General features: G+C 41.2%; 1 protein-coding gene across 1 annotated transcript in view; it reads left to right on the top strand.

Annotated features, from left to right (window-relative positions):
* Window positions 1-18013, top strand: part of emc2 (ER membrane protein complex subunit 2) — a 35416-nt gene continuing 17403 nt past the window's right edge. The window contains exons 1-5 of the mRNA XM_034229499.1: window positions 1-75; window positions 853-966; window positions 10284-10348; window positions 11203-11288; window positions 13202-13259. Of these exons, the coding sequence (XP_034085390.1) occupies window positions 36-75; window positions 853-966; window positions 10284-10348; window positions 11203-11288; window positions 13202-13259 (363 nt within the window). The 5' untranslated portion in view covers window positions 1-35. The remainder of the gene's footprint in view (window positions 76-852; window positions 967-10283; window positions 10349-11202; window positions 11289-13201; window positions 13260-18013) is intronic.

Below are 18013 nucleotides of genomic sequence, written 5' to 3'. Positions count from 1 at the left end.
ACGTAGGCACGGCGTCTGTTGTCAAAAGAGAAAAGATGGCGTCTGTATCAGAAATGTACGATGTGGGCTGGGAAGGTAAGACACACAAATAAAATACATTCTCTTCAAGTGTCATTGAGACATGCATATCTATTTATGAAAGCATTCGGTGTTTACTTGGTATTCTTCTTTCGAAGAAAAATACTGAAAATACGAGCTAACAAGTCGGCGTGTAAAGAGTTAGCTTATGCTATTAGCAAGAATTGCTAATGCATCGGGTTTATCCGTACAGTAGACCCAGACTGCACAGCTTAATCTCCGTCACTTATAACTAAGTTGTAGACGGTGCCAAAGTACCGTTCAATATCACGAAGAAAGCGGGGTATTTCTGTTTCCAGCTGACTACCTTACTACATAACATATAGCATGCTAGCCAGTCATGCCTCAGGCTAACGTGAGCTATAAGTAAGCTAACGTCAAGTCGCAATAGATTTCTGGTTCTGAGAAACACGTATAGAATTGTAATAACAACACAATTGTAATTAAAGTGCAATTGTATCCTCTTGCTTCAGCCTGGTAACACAAAGATAACCGTTGTGGGTAGAACGTGTATTTGATTATCTACTTGTCCGATGAATTGAACTAAATGTATGGATTGTCGGTGTCTGACTTGCTTCAGTTATTTCAGATCCACATCATTCTGATGACGGATACATCAATCACAAATACATCAATCCACACTATAGCATGTTTTGCTTTTCATCCTTAGTCGTGGATTGCACTGTTCCAGTGTTCAATGGCAAGACAATTTCATGATGAAGATTGCAACTCAATACAATTTGACAGTTTTTGCTTTAACAACTTTGTCCACAGAGATGAGAGACAAGCTGCGCAAATGGAGAGAAGATAACTGCAGAAATAGTGAACAAATTGTTGACGTTGGTGAAGAGCTGATCAGTGATCATGGATCTAAACTGGGAGATGACAGTAAGTGTCTTAAGACTAAATACAATATAAATCAGTACATAATGTTACGCCACTCCACAGTTGTTTTTTTAGCAAGCCAACACAAAGGATTTCCCCAAAATCCTCTATAAGGTTCATTATTATTTCAAGATGAAGCATTTTAAAGATATAAGCCATCAGGCTGACAATGCCCCCCTACATGAGTTTAACACTTATCAAATGACTGTTGACATACTAAATGAGAAAATAAGATCAGTTGTTTTGGTAGTAACACAATGGACATCTTGTAATCATTTCCTTTTGGCATTACTGACATCATATTATAAAAATAAGAGATGAATACAATCTGCAGTTCTGTTCAAAGTTCAAATTCATGTTTGTGAATGAGGAGCTTCTTCTTTGTGGTATCAAAAACCTCTGCGTTTCTCACTGTGATAACATCAAGGCTAATGTTATTGACTGCGGGTTTATCTGTACAATATGATTGATCTAAATGGGTGATTTCCTGCTAGCTGGATTTCTTTCCTCTCCTCTTTAGTGGTGTATAAGTTTCTATTGGATACATTTCCATAACAGGATCTTGGGTTTCATGTGATGTGGAAAACACAGATAGACACAGCCATGGTTGAAAAGCTAAGTTCAAAAATACAACATCGCTTACATTAGACATATATTTAGGAGATTTGAGAGAGGAAAGGTAAAATACTTAACTTGGAAAAACACTTTTTTTAAAGTTGCTTTGGTGTTTCAGATGATGAATAGGCAGTGATGCAAAGCAATTGAGAATGAGATAATCTTTAAAAGCAGTAAATAACTGAATGTCCCAGACATGGTATTACATTACATGTTACTTGTTAGATGCTTTTATCCAAAGCGACTTCAGTGTTTCCCCTAGGATGGAGTCATAGCAGCGGTACTAAGGCACGTGGGCCTAGCATAATGTGAGCGCGGAGCGTGTGGAATTTTTTAGTGTGTGCACCGGTGTGCACGTGCGAAGTGCGCCCCGCCAATTTGTTTCTATGTGTCTGCCAGCACAAGAAAGGTCTTCAAGCCTAGTACCAGGGCCGGTTCTAGCCAATTTGCTGCCCTAGGCGAGATTTTATATATAAAGAATAAATGAAAAATCTCTACAAAAGACAAACACACTACAAAAACAGAAACTTATTGACATAGGTAATATGTCAAAATGGCTTCAAATGTATTCAGTATTGTATGAACATGTTTGAATTGGGAGGTGGATGTCACATCCTCTAAGGGGGTCTGGGGGTATGCCCCCCCAGGAAGATTTGTTTTGAACATTTTAAAGTAAAATGCTTCAATCTGGTGCACTTTGAGCACACAATTACTAGAGACCTGATCTAGGGGGTACAACTCTAAAACACCCATATGAAAAAGATCGGTTTACATTTTAATAATCAAATAAGTATGTGAACATAACCAATAACCTACCATAGCCAATAACAAATAAATGTAACTTATTTTATTTTTGTTGTTCATTCATATCTTATTTTACCTAGTTAACATTTATTTATTCATGCATATTTTTGTATCTCTCCAACTTTAAACTATATTGTTGGTTTACTGTCCTATAGTAGACATTGGAATGATTTCAAACCTGTTTTTATTTATCCTAATAATTATAAAGGAGTGCCTTGGAAATATGTGTTTACATAATTTGTAAACACATATTTGTTTGAGACCCACTGAGATAACTTAGGCTAAAATTAACTATCTAAACACTCAGAGAGTCCTTTACCTCACTGAGCCTCTCAGTCTGAGAGGAGAGCTCTCCTCCACCCTTGTTACGGACTTCTTATATCCGTTAGCGCAGCTAGCACCAGATTCTAATAATAACAGCGCCGGTACCGGTGCGCCCTCTCTCTCTCCCTCGCTCTCTCTCTCGCTCCCACCCTCGCACGTTGGCTGTGAGCTGATAAGCCAACCTCCCCCACTTTCATCACTTACAGCGCCCATCGTACGTACAGGGCAAATGAAAAGTGTAACTGGGGTGAAAAGGGTGTTACATTTACTTAATTATGAATGTTGTTACATCAAGGCCGAAAATTAGGATGAGCACCAACGGTCAAACATTTTTTTTCCCCTCCCAGAGCTACCAGCGTAGCACCCCCCAGATCTGGCGCCCTGTGCGACCGCCTATGCCAAAAATCGGCCCTGCCTAGTGGCAATGTCTCAAGATTTAGCAAAAATACAACTTTTATTGAACATACAGTAACACAAATACTACAAATCCACATAACAAACAATCAAAAATGAAAAAGGGTCGCCACTTATTATTATTTTAATAAAAAAAAAGAAAACATTTGTTTTCTTTTTTGGTACCGTACCTGGCTGGTGCACCCTAGCAGCGGCGCGCATATTTCAGCAGCGGCGCTGCGCCACCACTGTTTGTATATAGGGGAAACACTGGACTTACATACTCAATACTGTGGGCAATCCCCACAGGAGCAATTTGGGGTGAAGTGTCTTGCCCAGGGACACAAAGACATGCTGACTGCAGTGGGGTTTGAACCTGTGCTCCCCTGATCCAAACACCAACGCTCTATCCACTGTGCCACACATGGTATAAGCACGGATACAGTTTCAAAGAAAGTCATTGGAATGGGAAAGGTGCACAGTACAGTATGCTGTGGATTTAAATTTGATTTTTCTAGGGGAGTGACTTTTACATACCATACACATATTAAAGGTCACGGTCTCCCTTACAATAGCACTCTCCTGCTGCAGTAGCCCGTAAAACCTTCCCTTTTCCCCTACTCGGTATGATTCATACTGTCCTTTTTAAAAGAGGAGAGTAAACACTTAACATGCCATGCTTTTATTGAAACCAGCTCTTAAATTGGCTGTGAAATGAGATGGCAATTATCAAAACAAGCGTTGGAATCATTAAAGCCATGAAAACTAGAGCCATTTGTTTGTTTTGGCATACATCTTTGGATTTTTATTATTCTTTTCAATTAACAGAGGGTGTTCATTTAGAGTCGAACATGTCCCATTAGCTTGTCGGAGCTGTCTGTCTAACATGTTGTATTCATTCTATTAATTGGCTCCTGCAGCCAGGCTATTAGTCAGTATGTTTATAATGTTACAGTTGAGCGAACGAAAAAACATTTCAATTAACGTTTCATTTAGTCTTTATTGCTAATCACCAAGTGAAACATATTAAAGGAACAGTTGTGCCCGTTAATAATGATTTTTTTAACATGCCATGCTCTACAAGTATATAAATATAACAGTGGTGAAATGGTGGGAATAGCTTGAGATTGGTTTTATGAATACAAAAAAATAGGGATGTCTCGATCACCTTTTTTTGCTCCCGATCCGATTCCGATCATTTGATTTTGACAATCTGCCGATACCGATTTTTCCCGATCTTTATGCAATGCATTAAGAGAAAAAAAGGTAACAGATAACGGCTGGTCATCCAACGCTATGAATTTAGCTATCTTGGCTGTTATTTTTTTGGCCTTTTCACTGTTCTGGGGCAGTTTCTCTTTCCTTTTTAAAAGGAGTTGTTTCAGTGCCGTTACCTGAGTGGCCGCGTACTCATCGTGTTGTTGTTGGTGTTTGTTTCTCAGGTGGCGTATTAGATTGGTCGTGTTGAATGTAGCTCTGTTCTTTCCACCACGCGGAACCTCCGCCTTGCAAACATTGCATCTGGCTGTTACACTGCCTTCTCTTTCAATTTTATAATACTTCCAAACTCCTGACATTTGCTCTGTCCCGAGTCACCAGCTGAACGAAGCCTCTCGTTAGCTTACTGCTACTATTAGACACTGCGCCCACTCTGTTGCCAGCTTTGAGAGAAATAAGCAACCAGGTCTATGAAAAATGAAACACATACATGATGTTGTGTAATTTTAAACCAAAACTAAGGCCTCAGGATGACTTTAAGACGTGAACATGGTCATCTTTGTTTTGTAACATTAAATAAAAATATTTTATAAAAAAAAAAAAAAAAATTCCCGATCCCCGTTTTTTTTCTCCCGATTCCGATCTTTTGAAAATCACGTGATCGGGACATCTCTACAAAAAAACTACGTTGACTATAGGGCCTCTATTCGATAAGCCTAATGGAGTAGAAGGTAAAGAAAACAGACGTCTACAATTTGAGTTATTGGTCAATAAAACCAACTACAGCAACTCTACACATAACTAACATAGCAGGGTGTCCACGGGGTCTTAAAAAGTATTAAAAGTTGATAAATCAATTTAGCGAAAATTAAGGCTATTAAAAAGTATTAAACGGCATTTTCCAAGGTATTACATTTTGTAGCTTGTTTTCAATAAGTATATAAATGGTCCAAAGAGGTCGTATTCTACAGTCTGCCTGAATGTAATCATTGCGTAGGTGTAGTGTGATTCTCTGTAGTTTATTTATGGCATCCCGTTGGGTTGGACATCATCTGAACAGGACATCCCACGCTCACTGCTTGATAGCGCGCGAAGATCCGTTTACGCCGTTTGTTAAACAATATCGTTATGGGGAAATGCAAGTCTGCGTCCAAATGGTTGGAAGATAAGGAGGAAGGATAGTAGATGTGAAGTAAAGTGTGTCCGTGTAACCAGTTAAAACTCCAAGTGGCGATGAGGTCTTAAAATGTATGGAAAGGGTCTTAAAAAAGGTCTTAAAAGGTCTTACATTTAACTTCAGGATTCTTGCATATATCCTGAATCAGTACCACATTGTTTTGTCACATTACATTATAAATCTAGTCCATTTATAAAAAGCTGTATTTCTTTTAAGAACTGACTATTGTCAGAGCTTTTTAAATGAGAGTGAATTCGCTTTTTAAAGTCAATCCCCTTGACTATGTAAACATTCATTACAAATAATATTTGGGGTAACATGGGTTGGGATATTTAAACAGGTTGCTAATGCCTTTAAAATAACGAACTGAGGTTATGTAAATGTTATATAGTGTTTATGCTGAAACTGATCTTTACATATGTATTTTGAATGAAAACAGACATATACTGTTGTAAACCCAACCACACCGAGCCTAGCTGTTGAAACTTGTTCTGGCATGTGAGCTACAGTAACTGTTAACACCACCCAGACTGATGGGTGAGAAACATTTACAGAAATGTTAGTTCAGCTACTTTGGTTTCACAAAACATCAACAGTGTTTTTTTTAACAATGTTTTATTTATTTTTAACTTCCCAACCTCATCCTTTTCCCCTCTGAAACCTTTCAAAGATCACTTTTTCCATATCCATGCATCCATAAATTATAACAGTACATAGTGTCTATTATAATAGTTCGTATTGTCCAAGATGTCTATTATAAGGAAACTGAATTATGAGTTGGGTTGTATGGAAATCATTTTTATATAGTTCAAATAAAATGTAACATTGAAAGGTGATTATAACAATTTTATAGCATTTTCATGATAATTTTACAGCCAATTTCCTGGAATGTAACAATTTTACTGACATTGAATTAGTAATTTATTACCAACTCACTGTGGAGAAATGAACATCATGAATGGAGCGATTTACACAAAGGCTCCAAATGTTCCTGCATTAATTATTATATATCTGTCAAAGTTTGAAATTAATGTATCGTTTTTGAACATTATATTTAACAAATTGCACACATAAAATAGTAAATGTGGCATTACATGTAAGGGATGAAATGTTATTATAGCAACAGGGTGGGCTTTGAATCACCCTGAAGGGGTTACTTTTCCTAAAATGACCGTCTCCTCGACACGGCTACTTGCTAAATAAATCAATATTTTGACACATCATTTAGTTTTATACTGATTTATTTTACTTTAAATTAATCGTTTGGTTTCCATTAATAAAAACATCTGGAACTGCAGCAATAGCAACGTAACTTAAAATGATGTATTAAGGTTTTCTGGAACTGTCCAAGTCTCTTCACATTTTCATTTCCATTAACCAGTCTTTGAACACTGCCAGCGCCCATACTGTGGGTGCTTCTCAATGTCGAGTAAAGCTGCTCCAGAGCCACTATTTCAAGCATACCAGTGCATGTCATGACATTAAGGATTTTGGGAGATGGCCCTGTGGGCCATCTAAGCTAATTTACAGATGGCCCTGAGTCCAATAGAGATTGCCCTGAAAAATGCGCGCGGATGAAATGGCACGAAGGGTTTGGGGGGCCTCCCCCTAGAACATTTAGATTGTTGCAGGTCTTAGATGCTGTCTGGTGCATTCTCTAGACTGAATTATAAGATGAACCACCACAATATTATATTGTACAATTTCAATTGTATTCTTCATTTCACTTGTTTGTTTGTTCTTGTTTGTGTGTGCTCGCCTGCATGCCCTGCATATAAGAAATACTTAAGTTGTAGATCAAAACACTTTCCACCTGATGAAGGCAAATGCCTTCCCAGATGTAAAAAAGTAGAACACATTACCTTCAGTTATAACTGCCAAAACAAACATTATTTATACTATTATGGCCCCTGTTAAAAATGTTTGTAATGTTATCTACTGTAAGTTGGTCGAACGAATGCCTCCTCATCCGGAAGCTGACCAAGCAGACCCGAGCAGCAGTCGAGAGGAGCCGAGCGCATCCGAGCGCATCCGCGAAGCACACAAAATGGCGACGTCAGAGTTCCCGTTAGCCGGCAAATCTAAATCTCTTCGGTCAAAATAATTTCCCTTTAGCGCAATACCGCTTCAGTTGCGCCACTTATGTGACAGACAAAAGAGTCTGTGACAGACAGGAATAGTCAATTCTAATGTATAACACTTAATGTGGAGAAAGAGATGTCCTGTATGGGTTGATTGTGCGTTGATCTGTTGGTAATGCCTCGGGGTTCCGGTGGGCATGTAAACAAATGCATAATGCTGCGCTATACTTTGTGGCCTCACCCAGTTGCATAGCGACACTTCTTGTTTAGGTGTCTTTTAATAAGCAGGTAGTCCTATCATTAGCTAGAACTAGCTGGATCTGATCGATATGGACATAAACGCGAGTGAAGTCTAATCTGACGGGAGAGAGAGATCAGCTGCTGCTGACGAGTCGACACGCAGCTCTGCATGATCAGCGGTGAGCGGACAAAACACACTTCAGGTTATAATATCACACGTAGCTATTTTAATTACCTCTCAAACTACCTACACTAGTTATAGATATGTTTAGTTTTACTGTCGGGTCACTGATTACTAGGGGTGTTGAAAATAATCGTTTCTACGATGCATTGCGATGCGGACGTGGACGATTCGGTCTCGATGCAGTGATGGAAGATAATCGGTTATAGCGTAGTAACGTTGCTTCCTGATTTTCCGGCCGCGGCTTTACTATAACGTTTTTTGTTTCTGTCACTTTAATATCAAATCGGTCGGTGACGCAGAGATCAGGGAACAGACGTGACAGCGGCACAGCAACACCAAACACGGAGCAGTCTGCTTTATCCACCAACACAAGAACACCAGTCCAGAACCAACAGCAGAAGGACCCGCTCTGAATCACTCCGTGTCGCTGCGGCACAGGGATTTATGTTTTTCAAAAATAATCGCGTTACAATCATGTCAGGTTTTTGGTGGATTTAATTAAGTCTTGGATTGCAAAGTATGAATGTCCTCTAGCAATTTGCAGACGATATACGTGTGTAAAGTTTGTGAAGGCAGGAGGAAAAAAGCTTCGGCGATCACCGTCTCCTCTCCGTTCCTCCAAACCCCGCCCCCTCCCTGAAAATAATGAGTGACAGGCTGATAGTGACCCGATAGAAACTTTATTAGTCACTTAATCACTGAGATATGATGAAGCTAACTTAATCTCATACATTCATGGGATTTATGTAACAGTAAGACAGAGAATGTAAGTGTGCACCCACATGCAGTATTTTAGTTGTTATATGCTGTTGTAAATACTCCTGTTGTCTGCTGTGGTCAGACTCAAGTCCTGTGTGTGATGCCACATTCAGGACATTCAGTGTCCTTTTTTTCACAGAAGACCATTGCTAGAAGCTGCAGCTAGACTGCAGAAGCATTATTTTTTTGTTTTTGAGGATGGAACAACTTCACACACAGATATAGGGAGGCTAGACCTATACAATTCATTTATTTTGGTTTATAAATTAATGTCAATACATTTATGTTATTGATTTCTGAAGCACATTCTAAATAATAAAAAGAGAGTTCATATGTATTTACTGCTGTATGCATTGATGAAAAATAAGCCATGTGCAGTAATATAGAAAATTGAGGATGCAACGCATTGGTATGAATTGTGATGCATCGGGATATCGAATTGAATCGAATCGTTGACAGGATAATCGTAATCGAATCGTGAGACCAGTGAAGATGCACAGCCCTACTCATTACTGGATCCGCGAGCTGCATGATACTGGCATAATAGATTGCCCGATCGGGCAACCAGCAGGTGAGGCTTCATTGCCCGAGCTAAATACTAGATGGCCCCGGGCAGTCCTTAATGTCGAGCCCTGCATACTATGTCATCGAGTGCCGCCGAAGGACTGTTACAATGTCCAGCATACTTAAAATTCTACCGAGCCCGGCGTACTTCGTAGCGAGAAATTTCGAGGCAGCACATGTGTAGACTCCGCGGTCTTAAAATCCCCACAATGCTTTGCGCACGGACCAATTTCCCCAAATCTGTGGCGGAAAATGTAAGGCGGGGCCTCTCATACGACGCACACCTGCACACTTGCTAGCCTGTTCCACTCTTTGTTTTCCGAATGCCAGGAAGTATTCTTGCCTCGCTTCTGAAGCAAGTGACTCGAAAGACATGTGCTACCAAGCAAGCGTACTCGACATTGAGAAACACCCCGTGTTCCTGTTAGTGTTTACTTCCTGTTTGTCTTCCGTCCGTCTTATTTTCTCATCTTTTAACTTCTCTCCTTCTCTTGTTTTCTTGTTCTCTATTCCTTTCTTTATTGGGGAGTGTTTAGCCATCATGCTCTCTATAAATAATACGTATTCCATATTGTTTTCTAATGTAAACTCATTTGATTGTTTTGGCAACATTTGACGTTAAATTGACCAGATTTCTTTCCTCATATTGATTTGGCTGTAAATAGTCTTTGATCAGAGCGTCCTTAACTGCTGAATCTCCAGGTCATCCTATCATAATCCAGTATTCAACTAAGCCATGATATATATTAAATGAAATGGGGAAAGTTCTGATGCTGCTGATTCACATCATGGAAGCTTGTTTGTGCGTTTTGAAAACATGAAGTGCAGCTGTTGTGGGAAAGACGCGTAAGTGGGGACGTCAAAGTGTACCCTTCAATATTTCATTTGTACATGTTAAAGCAGACAGTGGAGTGGAAAGGGCGTTAACACAGTCTTCTTTGTCCCTGTCTCTTCTGCCCAGTTTGGATTATTTATGAGCAGGTGATGATTGCAGCGCTGGACTGCAGTCGGGATGACTTGGCTCTGGTGAGTTTTTACCGCTCCTTCCTCACAGCCATTCCCTGCTTAGCAGCACCCCCTCTGCCAAATGTGAAAATGTGATTTTTATTTGGCCAAATGGTATTAGTCTGTACTTTGGAAAAACAATTTACTCAGAGTTGGAATCGGAGGGTGTAGCAAATGAGCGGCGAAGCATGCTTCAAGTGTTGGCCATGATCCCTTATGGAGTTAAACAGCTCCCCCCCCAGGATTTATTTGCCATCCTTGGGCTTAATTTGATGTTTCTGACTTATTCATAACTCTTAAAATCCACAAAAAAAGACCAGATCATGATTATTGAAATGGTTCATCTCCAATCAGTAAGGATGTAGCGACTCCCTTGGCAGAAAGAGTGACTCATTGCGCAGAGAAAAGGCAGACCTCTTTGGAGTCTTTGGAAATAGTGGTCTGTTGGCTATCCTTGAAGCCCCGCTGCCAGACAAAAAAAAAGTAAAGGAGCAGCTGATGGATAGCGTTTCCATATCAGGTTATACTTTCATCTCATCAAGGAAAAGGCTGAATGCGATTACAACCATTCCTCAGCTCTTTCACTGCGGTGCGAACCCTCTGTTTAAAGGAGAACATGGGAGCATCCTTATTCCCCTTTTATAGTACCGAGCGTGGTTGCCTAAATGGTTAACATACTGTAGTAACAGCAGATTCCCGCATCTAATTGGCCTTTTAACAGTGTGTTTTTAAGTGTGTTTGTTTAGCTGAAACATAGGCAACATTTTCAAGGCAGGTGGTTTGTATCTTTAGCGTGTGTGAGAGAGTAACATAAGCTTAAGTAACAGCCAACTGTAATTGGTCTTTTTCTCTTTCCTTTGCCCACATCCTTGCAGACCTGTCTACAGGAACTGAGGAAGCAGTTTCCAGATAGCCACAGAGTGAAGCGATTATCGGGCATGAGGCTGGAAGCTTTGGAAAGGTAAGCACCGGGCACCAAACGCTCCGCAGGCGCTGCTATGTGTTGTAGTCTGGGAGGCTCGGGGGCGAGAAACTATTCCTTAGTGTTGTACAATAGTCCGGGTGTGTGTAAGTACAGTATATGTGTGTGTATGTGGGGTAAGTTGTGTTTATGTTGGATCACCCAGCATTCCTTTTTGGAGCATAAAAGAATGGAGAAAGAACGGGTTCAGCGTTGGGTAGTGCTGTGGCCCTTTTAGCCTGAGTTAGGGATTCCCGGGAAGGAAGTGGTCGGATCCCAATGTTATTCTGGGGGTCCCTCAATTTTCTCTGGTTTCTATTTCTCCGTTGTTTCCTTATTTTGTTACCCTCATCTCTCTCTTCTTGCCTATTTTCATGCTTTCTTTTCCTGTCCTGTTTTGATCCCTTTACTGCGAGTGTGCCTGGGCCCTGTAAATATTGACATAAACTCCACTTCAACTCCCTCCAATGATTTATTTGTGAATCTACAGTTTATTAAAAAAAAAAGAGTAAGCATGAGCAAATAGGATAACCAGGGGGTATTTTAGTCTGTACTGAGCTGAAGTAAGGGTAATTCAATCTGTTTACTACCTCGCTCCTACGCGGATCGCCGCTGCTGGTTTATCGGTTATCTCGGAGTTTATGTGATAATTGAGAACGATTGCTTCGGCACTGTCAGATTAAATAAACGGCACCTCGGGGTCTAATTGGCAGCAGACAGAGCTACACTCCAATGACACAGCTTCAAACAGCGCGTCCCTTCCCCTCCACACACACGGTTCCTAAAGAAATAAAGCAAATCAAAGTGGCTCGTGAGCGGTTGCCCGGTGCCATCTGAAATCTCCCAACGTGTGGCTGAGTAATAAAGTGAATGTGAGGGAAGCAGTGGCGCTGGAAGTGGGGCTTCTCCGCGCTAATGGGAACCAGAGTCGCTTCTGTCTGTTGCAGGCTGTGGGCAGGACACTTCTGATCACTGAGCCCTGCCTTTGGCTGCTAAAATGTTAGCGTTGCAGATTGTCCCGAGCAGAAGAAAAACCCCTTCCTAAAATCATCCTTCAGCGCCTGATTTGACATGACAAGTGAAGTGCACATACCTCCTTTTCCCAGATTTCTTTACCGTATGATTTGATATTTACAGCTCATAAATGTCCTCTTTAAACAGAATCATGTGGGCTCAATCCAGCAGTTTAAGGCGCGCTGTGTGTGTGTGTGTGTGTGTGTGTGTGTGGTGTGTGTGTGTGTGTGTGTGTGTGTGTGTGTGTGTGTGTGTGTGTGTGTGTGTGTGTGTGGTGTGTGTGTGTGTGTGTGTGTGTGTGTGTGTGTGTGTGTGTGTGTGTGTGTGTGTGTGTGTGTGTGTGTGTGTGTGTGTGTGTGTGTGTGTGTGTGTGTGTGTGTTGTGTGTGTGTGTGTGTGTGTGTGTGTGTGTGTGTGTGTGTGTGTGTGTGTGTGTGTGTGTGTGTGTGTGTGTGTGTGTGTGTGTGTGTGTGTGGTTTATTACAAATGGGCCAAGAGACGGACAACTGAACCGACAAGTCGGCTGCGGATCTGGACCCATGTAAAAGCAGCAATTTAATTTTGTTTAAAGGTGAATCAAACTGGATACAATCAAATGAAAATACAATCTTCAAAACGGTGCTTTGTTAGTATTGATTTCATGACTCATTGTGAAGTGATACACGCCTCTCTCAATTTCGGGCCGTGTGACCAGCAACCTAAACGTTAAATGAGTGTTTATGTTTTCCTTTAGATCACTGCTGATTTCTGCACAGCCTCACTGTAATCACTGGAACCTGCCATGTTGTATACAGAAACTTGATTACCTTGAACTGTCTTTGATTTCCCCCACCACCTAATTTTATCCGACTTCGGGACTGGGATTGGTTAAAAAAACTAATTTGTGTTCTCTCTCTCAAGATACGACGAGGCCAGCAAGCATTACGATGCCATTCTCCAAGACGACCCCACCAACACGGTAAGAAAAGCAGAGAAAGAAAGGGAAAAGCCCCGCAGCTTAGCAGTTCTCCTTTGCTTCACTTTGTGGTCTCAGCTTTTTTGGAAGGCTTTAAATCTGCCGAGGAACTTTGGTGTTAGCAGTGTGAGTTTGCAAAGTTAAACTCCCCGTGGCCTCTCTGACCTCAACCACAGCGCTCATCAGCCTTTCGCCCGAAGGAGGGGGCTGGGTGGGTGTGTGTCTGTGTGTGAGTGTGTGTGTGGGTGATTCATGATCTTAGTCAGTGGCAGACATGTTTGGTGGAAGTAAAGCGTAAATAAAGGTCTGGCCTTTGAAGATGGTGATTTACTGGACCGTCAGACCCCCACCCTGCGGCCTGTCCCACCTTCTCTATTGCCGGCTACTGGCTTCAGGTGCAAGGTCTGCTGTGTGGGGATGCCCCAGTGAGGACATTTCCCAACAGGTTAATAAACTTGTGGCAACACCGATAGGACCGAATACACCGGACATTTTACAAGAAAATAGTTTTTGATGCTTAAACGTTGAATGGCCGTGTATCTTGCCTCTGGGGTCAAGCTTTCACTGCAGATTTTTCAACATTGTCTTGTCTGTAGGGGTGTAACGGTATACGTACCCGTACCGAAATTATTCGGTACGGGCCCTTCGGTTCGGTACACGTGTACCAAACGAATATAACGTTAAACGTAAAAAATTGAGAACGTGAACAACTTTTTGGAAGTAATCTCAGGTGCTGCGTCGCAGCATTCAGAGTAATTTACTCACATTGGGTTCAACGCGTCATAGAGCGACCAAGTCATTTCATTGGACGAGAGGCATACTATGAGAGCTGGTCAGAGGGATGCGTTCAAATGTAGTCAGTAATTTGAGGAACTGTCGAAATGGCGAACGCAGATAAAGTTGAGCTGAAAATCCTCCAGCATCATTGAAGTCTCCGGTTTGGGAACATTTTGGTTTCGCAGTTACGTACAAGGATGACGGACAAAGACAGGTGGACCGAACCAAAGCTGTTTGTCGGCATTGTTCAACTAACATTGGTTACGCGGCTGGCAATACATCACACTTGCACACTCTTGAAAAGGCATCACCCGAACGTGAATATCACCGGTACCAAAAGAAAAAAGACTGAAGGTCAAACCCAACTCCCACTAGCATTCAAGCCTCCACCACTCGCAGAGAGTTCAGACCGAGCCAAAGCTATTACAAACGCCAAATATCCTTATGTTGCCATGTTAGCAAAGCGCTACCTGGCTGTATCTGCTACCTCTGTCCCTAGAGAGGGTGTTCTCCACAGCAGGAGACATTGTTAGTGCCAGCAGATCTGCCCTTTCAGCAAGCAATGTGGACAAGTTCATCTTTCAGTCTGAATTTCACACCAAAAGTTAGCATATGTTTTCTAAAATATATCAACTCTGAGGGACAAAAGAACAATTAGAACTAGATGGCATCCAGAAAATAGGCTCTATAAAAAATGTATTAAGCTGGACTAGCTCAGTGGTAGGGCTGGCTGCCCGCCCATGTGTAGAGGCTCAGTCCCTACAGCCAAGTACGCACGTTCAACTTGGACCTGCAGAATGTATAGGCATGCCATCTCCCTCTTTCAACGTGATATCTCTTGATAAAGGCAATATTACCCAAAAAATATCTTTTTTAAAAGAAGAAGATTCAATTGCCTAAAACAAATGCCACAGATCAATAAGTCGGAGTCTATTGTCCAAATGTATGCTGGAGTTTTGATCTGCGGTAGCTCTGACAAGAAAATAACAGTGGGACTGTTTCAGTGAATACTAATGAAAATATTTTGTCCAAGTCACGCTGTTTAACACAAGTTTGAGTTTAAATCTGCAGATTTCCTTGTAACAAAGGAAAGTCATGTTAAGAGTTATGTTCCATCAAAGTTATATCAGAAACAAATAGCTTTTCACTTTGCCAGTGTTTGGACAATGGGAGTTGTAGTTTCAATGAATCCCAGGGCACCTCCCCAAACATGGCACAGATCCTGTGGGGATCCCAGGGACATCCTCGGAAAGGGACTGGTCTGTTTCCTGGTCTCTGGATGCTGAATTCTGCCACCCTAGCGAGGGCAGGCTGTCACTCAAACCCGGGGCCGGGAATGGAACAAACCGACAAATAGGTCTTCTGTCCCTGGGATGTTAACCTTAAACCTTTTTCCCACAATCCTCGTCCTGAATGACTTGGGTGTTGTACCCTAGGGTGGAGCGTTTGGTATGATGGCATCGTTTAGGGTCACCTTTCTCAGATGTTATCTCTTCCCTCCATGTTCTCCAACATGCTCTTAAAAGCCGGGCAGGGCCTGAGAAATGGCGGAAAATTGGCGACCACAAGGAAGACTTGCGAAGCAACCCAGCATGCGAGGCAGAGATTGGAAACTGAGCTGTTGTAATTACAGGCTGTGGAATAGATGTGGTACCCATTAACCAAAATTGTTGAATCAACAAAAATTGCTCACGGTTTTTTTTGCCAGGGAAGGGTCCAAAAAATGTTTCAAACTCTTAGCCCTTCCATTGCCTGCTATGTTCCAATACCTACAGCAATGATCTGGCAAAAATTATTGTCTGCGTGCGTAAATGCATTTTTCTCCGCCTTTTCTATTTCTAATTGTGATTACTTTTTTTTTTAAACCCACACAATTTGCATACAAGCATTCAGAATTTTCCCATATTTTTGGTGTTTGCATTCGATTTCAATTAGATTTCATCCTAATTGTTTAATATGGACAAGCTAGTATTTCTTAAATAAGCTACTGAGGACACATTGAGGCCCTTGAGGTTGACCCGCAATCATAAGCAATTACAGATTCATTGAAGGACGAGATTGTATTTGTTTAGGTCAGATCATAAGAAATATAAAGCCCCAATTACATTTTCTTTGACCACACGAATGTGAAATGTAATCACAAAACAAATTGAGTTTGACATAAAGATAATAAAATTACATGTTTTGCGAGTGATTATAATTGAAAATACACGCCTCCATGTGCAGATGTATGAGCTGTCTTTCACTCTCTTACCTCCATTTTTTTTTTCTTCCATTAAATTGCTAGTATATACAGTGCGAGGTGTGCCACCCTTGCTGTGATGTTTCTTATTATAAAGGGAGGTTGCGGTAGGTCGTAGCAAGAGCCAGGGGTGATGTAAATAATCCAGTCCTCACTCCCAAAGTCTTCTCGGAGCGCTAATTAAAAAAGAATCACGACAACAGAGGGTTCAGACCTACTGCCAGGTTTTTCTGGATCATTAGTTAAAGAAAGGAGGAGAGAGAGGAGTGGTTTGGAATTGCTTCTCGTTTAATAAAGTGCCGTGTGACTCTCCGGGCTACCAACTTCCATATGTTCCTTTGAGCCCCAAGTGGTGCTTTATCTGGGAAGGAAAGGGGGAAAAAAAGCTGGGAGAAGAAAGAGGTGGGCGTGGTGACAAGTGCAAAAATCCACTTTCAACATTGCTGTAAAAAAAATCTGCTACCCTTTTTCGGTATTGAATGAGGATAAATCGCCATGCTTGTAATTTAGTCTGAAGTCAGTATAACTTCCTGAATTTCACATAAAAAAAAATTCTAGTGAAAGGGACTGAATGTAAAACGGTGTGTTTTATAGTTTGAAGACATTAAAAAGAAACTAAGGGTTGACGTGTTGCTTCATACTTTCCCCCTAAATATTCCTTTAGAACTTCCTGATATTAAAAATACACATGTTTGTGAAACAGGTTTATTGCCAAGTGTATTGCCAAGTAGGTTTACACATACAAGGAATTAGCTTGGTGTATGGTGCATAACTAAGACACACATAGAGAAATTGTAAAAGAATGAACTATCTATAACTATATACAATTTTTAATATAGAGTTTTTACAAGAAATATAACATACACAAACCTAAGTAAAGTACTCCAAAAAAATCAATAAAAAAAGCGTTAGGTGGTAAGATGTATTATGGGAAAGATATCTACTTTTGATGTTAGAATTCTTTTTTTTCTCACGGAGACTAAACTATTGCCAGTCGACTCTGCAGGTCCCATCCCATTGATGGATAAGTGGATTTGTTCTGATGGCAGTGTCAGGCCCAAATGTACAGCCCCCTTAGACATGACTCATACACAGCCCTCAATGGCTTTGGTTAGGAGCGCAGGAGAGGAAGCCCTACTCAATCAAGTGCCAGCCCATAAATAAAATAGGCTGTGGCAGGGCAGTGCGCTTCTAATGGAGCAGCAGCCTCCTGTTAAGGTTTTCACTTACTTCCAAAAAGAACTCTGAGAGGGAAAAGGAAAGGGGGGGGGGGGGGGCATTTGGAAAAGTCGCAGCCGCAGGAGTAATACTTTCTAATTCAGATTGATGAGAATCTAATCCACCTTATAAGGTCATTCCAACATCAGAACCAAGCGGAAAGCAATTTTCAGCTGATGTCAGTTGGGATGGTGCTGCGCTCGATGCGTGCCGTTCCGGCAAGGAAGACAGCCGTTGGGGTTTGGTGGAGTGTGCCATTTTCCCCACTTGGTTATGGGATGACTCACCACTTTATCTCAGCCACGGAGTTCATTCCAACTCCCAAACATGGACTTATAATGCATATGTCCATCTCCTGTTGGACCTGGCGACTAACACATATGTCTTCAGAATCACAATTACAACCTATTTTTGAGCCTGCAGTGGATAAATTACTGCCGTTACAGCAGCATAAGATCAGTGCAGATGAAAGACAAGAGTAAGAAGAGTAGACATTTTAAATGAGAGTACACTGTGGTAA

Source organism: Gymnodraco acuticeps, unplaced genomic scaffold (genome assembly GCF_902827175.1).
Source record: "Gymnodraco acuticeps unplaced genomic scaffold, fGymAcu1.1, whole genome shotgun sequence".
In the NCBI taxonomy this organism is placed as follows: domain Eukaryota; kingdom Metazoa; phylum Chordata; class Actinopteri; order Perciformes; family Bathydraconidae; genus Gymnodraco; species Gymnodraco acuticeps.
Note: the sequence above shows the minus strand (reverse complement) of the source record. Positions and strands in the feature narration are given on the sequence as shown.